At 33.1% G+C, this 13,815-nt stretch overlaps 2 protein-coding genes across 3 annotated transcripts; one reads left to right on the forward strand and one right to left on the reverse strand.

The window, feature by feature from the left end:
• Nucleotides 1-309: 309 nt before the first annotated feature.
• Nucleotides 310-2,741, forward strand: LOC120277859 (sugar transport protein MST3-like). Its single transcript, XM_039284701.1, has 4 exons — nt 310-442; nt 546-868; nt 1,437-2,066; nt 2,218-2,741. The coding sequence occupies exons 1-4, from the start codon at nt 310-312 to the stop codon at nt 2,689-2,691; spliced, it is 1,560 nt and encodes a 519-aa protein (XP_039140635.1). The 3' UTR covers nt 2,692-2,741.
• A 2,763-nt stretch (nt 2,742-5,504) lies between these two features.
• Nucleotides 5,505-10,049, reverse strand: LOC120277059 (YTH domain-containing protein ECT4-like). 2 transcript variants are annotated; one of them, XM_039283806.1, is made up of 9 exons: nt 9,866-10,049; nt 9,266-9,342; nt 9,037-9,163; nt 8,588-8,664; nt 7,796-8,380; nt 6,934-7,533; nt 6,639-6,851; nt 6,404-6,550; nt 5,505-6,167 (listed from the first exon to the last, which is right to left on the reverse strand). In XM_039283806.1, the coding sequence occupies exons 1-9, from the start codon at nt 9,891-9,893 to the stop codon at nt 5,928-5,930; spliced, it is 2,094 nt and encodes a 697-aa protein (XP_039139740.1). In that variant the 5' UTR covers nt 9,894-10,049; the 3' UTR covers nt 5,505-5,927. The 2 variants fall into 2 exon arrangements, with proteins under 2 accessions (XP_039139740.1, XP_039139741.1); XM_039283807.1 differs by having other exon boundaries at nt 9,037-9,160; nt 9,866-10,048.
• Nucleotides 10,050-13,815: the final 3,766 nt, after the last annotated feature.

Raw genomic sequence — 13,815 nt, forward strand, 5'->3', positions numbered from 1 at the left:
TTACTAAAGATCATTTGGATCCCACGTCCTTTGGGAAAGATCAAGAATATTAATCACAAGATAAAATCACACCGAAAACAAAAGTGTAATTTCGAATTTATTTCAAAATCAACCAAACATTTTATCTTATCTGCAGAAAAAATTAATGTAATTTGAAATATATCCTTGTTTGGATATATCCTTAAGTTTTCACCTTCCTAGTAATCCTTTCTCTATATATAGACCTCCTCCCCTCCTTCCCTTACTATACATCTCGTTCTCTAGCTTGTTCCCTTCTATCTTCTGATTTGGAGCTCTTGACGTTCATCAATGGCAGGAGGAGCAATCATCAACACGGCCGGGGCAAAAGACTACCCCGGAAACATGACTCTCTTTGTCTTCTTGACCTGTCTTGTGGCCGCAACCGGAGGCCTCATCTTTGGTTATGACATTGGCATCTCAGGTACATGAAGGCCTAGCTTCATCAAAATTAATCCAATTCTTTTTTAGTTTCATGGATTTGTGATTGGTTTTGTTTTAAAACTGGATGTGTTGATTTGTTGCAGGTGGTGTGACATCAATGGATTCGTTTCTGAAGAAGTTTTTCCCATCAGTTTACAGCAAGGAGCTGGCAAGTCATAGCACCAACCAGTACTGCAAGTTTGATTCTCAGGTGCTTACTAGTTTCACTTCTTCGCTCTATCTGGCTGCGTTGATAGCTTCTTTCTTCGCTAGTACAGTCACTAGGGTGTTTGGAAGGAAGTGGTCCATGCTTGGTGGTGGTGTCGTCTTCTTGGTTGGTTCTGCCATCAATGGCGCTGCCAAGAACATCGCCATGCTCATCATTGGCCGTATCTTACTTGGAATTGGTGTTGGTTTTGCCAATCAGGTGAAGCTTCTCTTCCTTTCTTCTTTCTTTTTATGAGTCTTCTCTCTTCTTTGATCTCTTTGCCCTTGTCTGCGTGTGTGGTTTTTTTTTTTAAAAAAAAATACATATATACATATCATAGTAAAAGAAAAACCTTTTTCTAGCATACAATTATTTTGGTTTTCTTATATAACAGTACTAGGTTTTGTTTTCTGTTTTATTTGTTATATATATATTTGGTTTCTCTCTTTCAAATTGTCTGTTAAGTTCTATGAAGTATGTTGTTGGTTAAATCCACCAAACAGTTTATATATATATATATATATATATATAACTTTGACAGTCAATTTCTTTTGAATATTTAGTAGTGAGATACGTAAACCAAGGATCATATGTTGAATAATATTATTACTGTGCTGTAATTTGATGAGAGAATTTTTATGAAACATATTGGCCTATATTATTGTTAAGAAGATTCTAATGTTATATTTCTATGCTCATATGTAAGATGTATAATGTAATGATTTGCTTGTATTATATATTTGTGATGAGTGAATTAACTAATGTCGAAATTGCAATACAATGACAGTCTGTTCCACTATATCTCTCTGAAATGGCCCCGGCGCGCCGACGTGGTTTGCTCAACATGGGATTCCAATTGATGATCACTATTGGCATTCTTGTTGCCAACCTCATCAACTATGGAACTGCAAAAATCAGTGGAGGGTGGGGCTGGAGAATCAGCCTTGCTCTTGCTGCTGTCCCTGCAGCGATTATCACTATAGGTTCTTTGTTCCTCCCTGATACTCCTAACTCACTTATTGAGCGCGGTCATGATGAGAAGGCTATGAACATGCTTCGCCGTATTCGTGGCACTGATGACGTGACTATAGAGTACAATGATCTCGTCGTTGCTAGTGAGGAGTCCAAGGCTGTGAAACACCCATGGAAGAACATCATCCAAAGGAAGTATAGGGCCCAACTCACTATGGTCATCCTCATCCCTTTTTTCCAGCAGTTGACAGGCATTAATGTTATCATGTTTTATGCACCTGTGCTTTTCAAGACAATTGGCTTTGGAGACAATGCTTCTCTTATGTCTGCAGTTATTTCTGGTGTTGTCAATGTCTTTGCTACCTTTGTTTCCATCTTTTCTGTTGACAAGTATGGTAGAAGGCTTCTCTTCTTGGAGGGTGGAATTCAAATGACCATCTGTCAAGTATGTCATACATATATAGAGCTCTTTCATGAAACACTTTACATATATATATATATATATATATATATATATAGCTCAATTCTATGTAGACACATATTATATATATATATATATGTTATTTGACATTTATGTCTAATTTTTTGCATTGCAGATTATTGTTGGAACACTACTTGCTGCCAAATTTGGGATAAGTGGAGAAGGACATTTGTCCAAAACTTATGCAAGCTTTGTGGTGCTATTCATATGCATCTATGTTGCAGGCTTTGCATGGTCTTGGGGACCTCTTGGGTGGCTAGTCCCTAGTGAGATATTGCCTTTAGAAATCCGGTCTGCTGGACAAAGTATCAATGTCTCTGTGAACATGCTTTTTACTTTCCTCATCGCACAAGTGTTTCTCTCCATGCTTTGCCACATGAAATTTGGTCTCTTCTATTTTTTTTCTGGATGGGTGATGATTATGACTATCTTCATTTATTATTTCTTACCGGAAACTAAGAACATGCCTATTGAGGAGATGGTCCTTGTGTGGAAGAAACATTGGTTTTGGGGGAAGTTCATTGCTGATAATGAAGTTCATGTGGGCGATCTAGAGATGGGCAATGGCGGCAGGTCTATTTCCGTGTGATCTTCTTCTTTGATGATAAACTGAAACTATCATGTTCTTGGATATAAGTAGTTTTTACATATAGTTGGTTATTAATTTAGTAGTTGAACTAGTTTTGAGTCACTTCCTATGTATATCTCTCCTGGGTTAATATATATAGACATATACTTATGTATATGTATATATGAACTTGTTCAAGTTTTCTTTGTTTTCTTTGCTTCATATTTGAGGTTTCAATAAAAGATTTAATTTATATATATATATATATATGATGAATTTACAGCACAGTTGAGTGATAATTCTCTGTGATGGTTATTGTTATGGTGTTGTTTTGAATGTGAGTGGAATGTGATTTTTCAACAATCTTTTTTTCACAAGACCGAGTAGTCACTAGCTCTTGTATATTCATTCAACCTTTATAAAAAATAAAAGAGACATATATGCTGTTTGTATGCTTCACTTTCTTTTATTTAAGCATTCAATTTTATATATAAAAAATTAGTCTTAACTACAAAAACAAAAGAGACATGATGCTTCTCTTATGCTTCACTTCTCTTGTTAAGGTATTTAACTTTATAAAAAAAATATATTAATTACAAAATAAAAGTAACATGCTTCTCATATGATTCACCTTCTTTTGTTCAAACATTTAGTTTTATAAAAAAATAATTTTATTTAATAAATGTGGCTTATTTATTTATTTTAAATACTATTAACAAAAAAAAAGACATATTTCTCTTATGCTTCACCTTCTTTTATTAAAAAAATTAACTTTATCAAAATAAGTATTGAGTTATAAAATAAAAGAGGCATACTTACTTCACCTCCTTTTGTTTAAACATTTTAACTTTTTTTTTTTTGAATAAAGTGAATAAATCATAAATTTATTAAAAAAAAGACATTAGGTTTATTAAAAAATAGACATTTTAACTTTATAACAAAAGAAAAGAGACATGATTCTTTTTTCTCAAACACAAACTTGATCAAACATAAAGATATATATATATATATATATATATATTACAAAATAAAATTTAAAAATGTTCACAAAATTTACACCCTCCACATCTATATATACAATATTAGACCACATCCCTCCTCCTGCCTTTCTCACACCATCTCTCTTTCTCTCTTTCTTTATCTTTGGATTTGGAGCTCTCCATCTTCAACAATGGCAGGAGGAGTAATCATCAAAGTAAAGATGACTCATTTTCATCTTCTTGACATGTTGTTTTAAAACCAGATTTTTTTTGTTGCAGGTGGTGTGACATCCATAGATTCTTCATAAATTAAGTCATTTTCATCTTCTTAATTTATGAAAGAATTTACGGATGTCACATCACCTGCAACAAACAAATATGGTTTTAAAACAAAAAACAATCACAAATCTATGCAAATGTTTGGAGTATCACAACACAACTACCTGGATTTTCTCATTTCCTTAGTGAGCCTGAGCTTGCACATTTATATGTATCCTTCCTCTAGGTAATTATTAATAACTATAGTTATTAATATATATACATGAGAAAATGTTAATGAGATTAATATTTATTAACTGAATTCAGTATAAGATCAAGATACATAAGTGCTTTAAACATGTTTCAACTTATATTTTCCCAAAATTGAATGTGTATGATCATGTCAGATGAATTGTAGGGTATATGAACTTTTGACTTTTGTCAAATTTAAAATTTCATTTTACAGGTGCAACTTGCAAGGCTTAAAGAAGCTAAAGAATTGTAGAAATACTTCATTGAAATTAATAGAGAATTGAATGGGTTAAAAATGAAAATGTAGGTGAGAGAGCCCAATGAAGAATTTAATTCCCTTTCTTTTATGGTTGAGGTTCAAGTGAATGATACACAATTGAAATATATATGACTACATATATATGATATATTTGGTGAATTTACTGCACTTGGTACTGTGTGTGTGTGTGTAGATGTAGCTGCACATTAGATCATCTCAATCTATATGTTAAATCCACTATATATCCAGAATAATTAAAAATGTTGAATGCAGTATAATGGAAGTGCTTCATTAATTGGTTCAGTACATACAAAGTTTTTTATACATCCAATATCAAGACTATTACTTTTACATCTAACAACTGACATACATGATGGAATTTTTCTGAATATAGTAATTAAACAGGTTCACTGATATTGTTATTGGTTTTCTGGTTTTCCAACTATTTACAGTGACATACAATGTTGTATGTAAAAATTTTTTTATTTTCAAAGTGAATAGCATTTTTTTCTTTTAAGTCCTGAAGTATGTCAATTTGTTGAATTTTATAATTTAAAAGTCCATATATCATATTGTTTTACATTGAAAGTTTTTATTTCAATAGTTCACAATGGTGAAACAAAAATCTATTTTCTGAATGAGAGGTATTTTAATTCCTGTGATCATAAATAAATGCAAAATAAAAAAATTTAGAACTAAATATTTACAAAAGAAGTCTAGAGAGAGAGAGAGAGAATTGAAATTTGAAAACAATCATATGCAATAATGAGAAGTTCTGATTTGAACTCTTAGCAAAGAAATTAGAGAAGGAATATCTCCATTAAGCAGCTTATGTTTATAACTACATAATCAACAATCTCTGATCAACACCCTAAATGAAAGCACAAAAACATAATCACAAAACTCTTGAACAAAACAAAGAATGATGCCAATGAGTCTCTGCCTCACTGAGCCTGAGCATCAACAACACATGAACAAAAATCATTATCAATCATTTAGCTTCAACCTTCAACAGTAAATAGCAGCAAAACATAACCGCCCCTGCAGAAATGATTCATACAAAAGAGAAAAGAAACCCAATCTTATACCACAAAAGCATAAAACTTGTGCAAACTATGAAATTAAAATAAGCAAGCTCTTACAGATTTTAAAGCCAGAACAACCCATGTTTCAAGCTTTATGGGGACAGGTTAATAATAGCCTCCATTACTTATACACCTTAAAACTCACCAGAATTACTACCCAGAAGTAACAAACAAAACAGAAAAAAGGATACAGATACCCAACCAAATCATATGGAACACTATGAAAAATAAGGACCCTGGCCAACCTCTCCCTTCAAAGGTTACAATTGTGACTCAGATATCAGCCCCTACTACAATAGCATGCTGAGAGTCTCGACTGCCTTCGGCGTGCTGATCAATGAAATGTCAAAAACCTGTGAGATGCGCTGATAGAACAAATGACCAAATTACAGGCTGCAGTTCAGTAGGGGTGGCTTCTTGCTGCTAACAAGTATTGGCTACACCATTGGCAACGACATGCTTCTCTGTAACTGATTTGGAAGCCTTCAGAACATCACCAGCAACACCATTTTCCTCAGGAGGCTTCTGCTCTCCTTGTCCGCTTTGTACAGCTTCCTTCTTTAAAAGTGAAACAACTTCAAGAGGCTTCTGCAACCTGGGCTTTCCATTTGCAGCAATCTTTTCTTTCTCTTCAGCTGCATCAGCTGCTTTCACATTTGAAACCTGCAACCACAGCAAAAGATGGACATTTAAATGAAGCACATAAAAGATACCTTGTTCCATTCCAATTCTTATATGTGAGATTATAAACCATGGTATCACCATTTATACGGCCTCTGAACAAACATTTTCAGTGTAGCCTTCAATCAAAAATCTAAACTTACCAAATAGTTCCCAATTTAAAGATTAGACAGAAAAGAAAAGATACTTATTCAGAAGGTTAAAGAGACTAAACATGCCTGCTTATGAATTTGTTGGATTTTCAAGTTCTTCTCTTGCATAGCCTTCTGCCGTGTCTCATAGAAGGCAAAATCATCCAAAATGGAGGTCTTGCTGACATGTTCCTTAAATATCTTAAGCATCTGAATACCCTGCTCAAGCTTCACCTGCAAAACAAAAACAAAAAGATTTCAATACTCAAGCACACGCCAAATCATAGGAGTAGATCACAAACTAGCAGCACAAAGTTGTGACCTCCTGTGTGTCTCTACTGTTTGTCACTGGTTTGTTATCATTGTTCTCAAGTGTGATGTGCTTGAGGATGCTGTTTGGTACGTCCTTCACAATGTGCCACTTGACTGGGAAACAACCATTCCATTTGTCCTGCTGCCAGTAGTCGACGGTTTTGTTGAAATCAACTGGACCAGCCATCTCAGCAATCCCGACAAATTGTCCACTTGTGTTTACCTAAATAATTTGGTAGGTTTAGTAAACCAACCATGAGCAGAAAAGGATGCAACTGCTTGCAAGAACTTTAAGCTTTACTTACAGAGAAGAACAAAAATACAGGACACCCATCTGCAACCTTTTGAGCTTCCTGGTAAGCTGCATCTAATTTCTTATTTCCATTGGGTGTGCTAGCCCAAACACTGTACTTAACACTCTTATGAATATCATCCTCACTATAAGACTTGATAACAAAACACTTGGCATCAGAGTATTTTTCAGGGAAATCATCACGGTTGTAATGATCCCTAGCAGGTGCTGCACTTGCTTCTTCAACATTTCCATTTGTAGAAAGGTTTTGTCCCTTCACTGCGATAGTGATATTGGGTCCAAACCCCTTAGTATTTTTTAAACGGCCACCCCTTGGCCCCCTGTTCAGCTCACTCAGCCCATCCAAATTCTCACTGCCATACCCATAAAAACCATTGCCTCGACCTCGTGGTTTGTACTTGTTATCTGTAACAGAACCCCACCGGCCATTCATTCTGTAATCATAGCCATTAGATCCAAAGCCCAGGCCTGTCCTAAATGCAGTTCCGCATTGACCATACTGACCGTAAATTCTATTGCTGGTGTACATCCTATTCACAAACCCAGGAGCTGCAGGTCCCATGCCAGATGCTGGTCTTGGTGTATGCAAACCCTGAAAGAAAAATCAAGCAATTCCAATCTGCGGTGTCAGCCACTATTCCTAGTTCAAGTGTTTCAACTAAAACACAAAATGATAAAAACGAAAATAACACCGAGAAAAGAAGAAAGTTTCTTTGTGAGTAGATAAATAAATCAACCCCAACCCAACTGGCATAGCATACCAATCAACTAACACAACAACCAAAAAATACCATTTTGAGAAGACAAACAATTCTCTTGTTATAAAAATATGTAAGAGGCGTAGAAATACCAACCATAAGATGAGGAAGGGGATGAAGAATCTGATTTCTTCCTGAGGGATTGTTAGCAACATGAGAAACTGCAGAAGGTGCAGAGCTGGTTGTGGGTGTTCTTTGCTGCCCATCTGTGAATGCAGGGCAATCATACCATGGGATAGGTGATCGCATCCCATCAAAGCCAAAACGTGGATCCTGGTAACCAGAAGGAAGACCACCTGGTAGAATTCCTCGACCATAAGAACCATTTGATGGTAGTGACGAATTTTGGTGGTTTGGACGAGGCTGACCAGAAGAAATGTGGCCATTTGATTTCCCATTGGCAATTCCGTTTGAGTTCCCTTTACTAGTATCCACAGTGGCCGCAGGTTTTTCAGTGGCAACTGTAGTAGAAACACCCCCTTGAGAAGTTGCAGGTTTGTTGGGAGCACCAGTAGTTGGCGGAGGTGTGGGTGGCTGATAGTACTGAGCTGTATACTGGTAATGCGGGGGACCATACAGTTGGCCATCATGCCCCATAGTTGGAACCGGGGAGCCAGGAGAAGGATATGGCCCATAAGAAGGATATCCATAACCATGTTGATACATATCCCCATAGACTCCCTGACAAGATTGAAAGCAAACATTAGAAGAATGATTCATCTGTATGCAAAAGAATTCACTTAAAAATCCCCTCTCTGCATCTAAATTTTGCATCTGTATTTTCAAAAACATAAACAAAGGTCACCCAGTCCCAACAGGTGCCTTAACACTGAGCAACTCTTACAACAAAATTTCATCATTGATAGAGGAGGAAAAGAAAACACTTACAGGAGGCGGCACCTCCACCCCATCAGGATTGACATATCTAGGGTAATCCTCCCACTCATTTATTAAACCTTCATAACCTGAATGATAATTAAAATTAAGTTAATACTGTGGCAAGTGAATAGCATAAAACGACCAGAAAACAACAAAACAATATCAAAGCACTTGAATCGCTGAGGCTTCAGCAAACACTCAGGCGCTCAAACTAAATCAGATAACCACCAATTGACTCAATCGGATGTCAGGTAAGTCAAGTATACAGGTACATGGATGTACACCACTACACCCCGTGTATTCAACATAGTGCACAGTAATAAATCCAAACAAAAAACACCACATGCCAGTAACCATACCCATGTTTACACTTGTCACTATTCACCACGCAAGCAATAAAAAGATACCACACCTATAGACAGATCCCAATAAAACCCAAGAGTACACGGCAACCTCACCTCCATAATAATACGCTGAAGGATACCACATGCTCTGATCCACGCAATCCTGAAGCAGAGGAGTCACAGACCGTTCACCGGATGGAATTTGCACGCTGGTCACTTCCCCGCCATCAGCACTAGCCTGCTAAACCAAATTCCAACCAATCACCTTACAAGCTTAGCTATAAAGTATTGAGTTTTAAACTACTACTGTACAAGATACTACTCCATGAACAAAAGAGAGAACCTTCTTGGTAACTTCAGGCGCATCATGAGTCTTCTTCTTGGAATCTAATGACAGCTTCTGCAACAAATCTGTAGCTTCTGTGAATCAAACAGTCAAGGAGACAACCCATCAACACGAAAAACAGAGTTCCCGCAAAGAATTCAACAAAAAAATACAGCTGCGAATTGTGTCAAGAAATCTCAGCACAGCTCAAAAATTCAACAACAAATAAAAAAAAAAACATCCTCAATCTCACAAAGCCGCACTTAAACCCAGATCCACACATCAAGAGAAAAAAAGCAAAACCACTTAATTCATCATCCAATACCAAATATCAAACCCAGCGAACCAAAACCCTATCTTGAAACCCAAAACCCTAACACGAAATATCAACAAACAAACCCCTTCAGCTAAAAATCGAGATCCCAATTTACAGAACAAAAAGAAAACCCTAACAGAACCCAGTAGGAGACACAAAAAAACACATTGAAAACAAATCAAACCAGCATAACTCAATCGAAACACACAAAAAACACAGATCAAGGAAACAAAACCCTTAAAAAGAAAAAATTTCAACAAAAACCCAAAACCCTAGGGCAAAGGAGCTAATAATAAGGATACGGTCAGCAGCAGGGGCAACAGCCGCCATGATGATGGATCAGGCAAGGTCGATCGGAGACTACGAAGAGATAACGAAGCGCAAATAGGAATGGAGACGGAGAGGAGAGAGAAAAACCCTAGAAGAGAGGGAGAGAGAGGGGAAGGAAGGGGCGAGGCAGCCGCCACAAAAGGGGGAAGGATTGGAGTTGGGGTTTGGGGAAAAGAGAGGGCTTTGGGTTGTGAGAAGGCGTGATTCAAATACCCACCCACATGCTGCCCTTCTTTTACCACCTCATTGAATTTTTAATTATATAGATATTTTATATATATATATAAATAAATAAATTTAGAAACTGCAGCATAACCCAACTAATAACTACCATGTTGTGCGAGTTTAAGCTTCTCAACTTGTATTGTCTTAGGTTCCCTGTGGGAGTTCTGTTTGAAAAATACATTCTATTCTCTCCCCCCAGAATTGCATAACATGGGATTTATCTCTCAGAGTTCATTTAAACCATTATTGGTGCACCTCGTATGTCTTTTGATTTTGTATTTATCGTCTTTGTAAAAAAAAAAAACACTTATATAAGGTTTTTTTTTTTATTTTTAGGGTTATTTTTTGGGGTTTTTATGAAGAACCCTTGAGATTATTACTATTTTAAATTGGGGAATTTCTTTTTGAAGGAGATTTAATTATTAAATAAATATTTAATTTATTTTTATAAAATAAAATTTAAATACTATGATTAAATTTTGGATCACTTAAGTAATTAATTTTGAATTTAAATTTGGGCTCTCAGTATTTGTGGGTTCCATGAAATTAATGTGGCCATAGACCAAAAAAATTTAATACTAATTAATTTTTAAGTGTTTTATTTTAATTGATATTCACTGAGTGAAAATTTGAGCAATTCAAAGAAAATTTTTCAAAGGATGGTGAAATTGGAGTTTTATAAACCAAAAAAAAAAAAGGAGTAATAAATAATATGTAGAAACAAAATTGTATAACATTATTTGAAAATTGAAATGCATCGGGTTTTGTTTGTTGATAATAATAGTTTTAAATTATAATTACTAATTGAGAGCTGTGTATTCACTATTCATATCAAAATATTGAACCCTTTAAACCGCCAACCTTCCAACTTGGTCGCCATAATAATAATAATTATTATTAATTAATTAATTAACTTATATGTTAACAATGGAGAGCTCTATGGGTATGATTTTCCCAAATTTATTTAATATTCATATTTCTTTTTTTTCATAAATACCCCTGACATCATGAACAATTACATAGCAATATCTAGATATTGAATTTGTTGACGAAAATCTCTTGACTTATGAAATTTCTTGTTAATTGACAATAAAATATAGAGTTGTTGTAAATCTTATATATATATATATATATATATATATATATATATATATATGTGTGTGCGCGGGCATATTTACTTGCATATTCCTATTTTTTTAAATCTTTTTCTCCTACTACATTAAAGATCAACAATTTTTTTTCCAAAAAAAATATTCTACATCTTCGAAAAGATTGGAGAATTTAGTAAAAGAAAAGAAAAATGAGTTGAAAAAAAAAAAAATCTTTTCAAGGTAAAAATTGGTGTTTTGATATGGTGTATATAGAATTATGATTTTCACTTTAAAAAGTACTTTAATAAATACATATATCTACCCAACGGACTAGTAAAAAAATTGGATTAAAAATTAGTACTTCAATAATTCTCTATGGTATCTATCACACCCCTTACCGACACAAAGGTTAACCTTCAATACTTAACCAAATTTATTAAGTTGTGATAGCGCAACTTAACCTATTAATTGGTAGTTTTCTCTTTCAGCAAGAACATATAAAGAAAACAAAAGAAACTCATAAACTTAGATATTCAATAATAATTTTATTGATCAACACTCAACAACCAATTTACAACTCAAACCAATGGTTTTATTTGCATAAGTTATAAGATCATAAAACTCAAGGATCTCCATCACAAGCAAGTGAGCAACACTACACCCATGCATTCTCTCAGTCAAGTCCCAAAATTAACATTACCGTTATTTCCAATTTTAAACATAAAATTAAATCATTTAAATCACTAAACTATAAAAACAATATATATTTTTGGAGTTTTATTATTACCATCCTATCCAAATGATATTTTACATTAATTTTATTATTAAGTCTATCAAGAGATTTGCATTCTAATTGATACGTCAATTACACATAATCAACTTAGTTTTCAAAGCATCAAATTAGCATTAAGTGGCAGAGCTAACATCAAACATTGATTGACCACCAAAAGTGTACTATTTTTTCATTTCAGAGATCAAAATAATTAGATCACTTATGAGTCAAACATTTTTCTTAATCATTGGCCCACAACATGTATTTTTTTATTCATAAAAATTAAAATTCAAAATCATTTGCTCAGATAATTTAAATATTTACTTATTTTATAATACATTGTTTTATATATAAACTTATTTTTTCATAAATTTTAATACAAATTATTTTGTTTTACTTTATTGTATTTGTTTTTAATTTTTATATAAACGCCACTTCCGTTCACTTCTCCCACTCCAGGTTTTTTTTTTATTTTTTACAAATAAATACTAAAACTAATAGAAGTGATATTAACTTTTCCTCTATTTCTTTGCTTGTAAACCTTCTTCAAAGGTAGTTTGATTTTGCACACTATTTTTTGTTTTATATATAAAAAGGACAAATTTTAAAAATTAATTTATCATTTTACTTACCAATTTCATTGGGACAAGGAACCGTAACTCGTTGAATGACAAAGACTAGTAATTAAAATGTTGCCAATATAATAATGGACAACATTTGAATGAAAGCAAGTTGGCATTATTTGTGTGTCTTGTTGTAGTAGTTCCTTGTTTAATCTACTAATATTTTCTATCTTTCTATCAATGTTATATGCCCCACTTTGTATTCCCCTTTGTACCACCAAAGCAATGATCTCATCCTCTTCCTTCTCAACATGCATGTTACTTTTTATAATTTTTATTTATTGTTTTATTGCTTTAATGATAGCTTATATATATATATATATATATATATATATTTATTTCTCTTGCAAAATTATTGTTTGCATAAAAATGAATAATTGGAGATATACTCTAATGAAATTTTTCTTTAATTATATATTTTTATAGTTGAAAATCAATTTACAAATTTTATTAAAATATAATTTTTTTTATATATTTTACAAAAACTAAATTAATGGAAGAGAGTAAACAATAATATATTTTTTTAATATAATTTTTCAATTACTTTTGTGCAAACGATGTAAAAGCATTATATAAAGGTATATAAGTAATTCCCCCCCCCCCACCAAAGATCACTTTGGTTTTATAAGAAATCAAAGTATGTAAGAATAGTTCAATTATTTTTTGTTTATATTAAAACATAAGCTATACTGTTTGCATAAATAAATAATTTAACTTTTAGATATAAATCAAACTTTGAAATGTTTAAACACAATTGCATTTTAACATTCTAAAATTATAATGTAAAACCTTTAAATCTACTTAAAAAATTAATATTATAAAAAAATATAATATAATATCATTTATTTGTGAGTTTAGTTATTTATAATATGAGTAAGTCACTTTATCACACCTTAAATTTTAACTATGCTTTAAAAGTGAGTTGAATTTTTTATTTTTAATATAAGAATTAATCACACTAATACTCAGTCTATTGAGCGATGGTTATAAGTTACTAAATAATCTATAAAGTAAAGCGGTTTTCTAAATAAACACATTCTTTGCAATTATATATATATATATATATATATATATTATCTAGTACATTGCACATTAGCAAAAAAATATGGAAATTAATCAAAAGTACAATTATTAGTATATGCCAACAAATAATTGGAATCATATCATTAATGGCAACACTTGGTAAACATTGGAAATAGAAATGAGGAATA

The sequence above is a fragment of the Dioscorea cayenensis genome, chromosome 15 (genome assembly GCF_009730915.1).
Source record: "Dioscorea cayenensis subsp. rotundata cultivar TDr96_F1 chromosome 15, TDr96_F1_v2_PseudoChromosome.rev07_lg8_w22 25.fasta, whole genome shotgun sequence".
Lineage (NCBI taxonomy): Eukaryota > Viridiplantae > Streptophyta > Magnoliopsida > Dioscoreales > Dioscoreaceae > Dioscorea > Dioscorea cayenensis.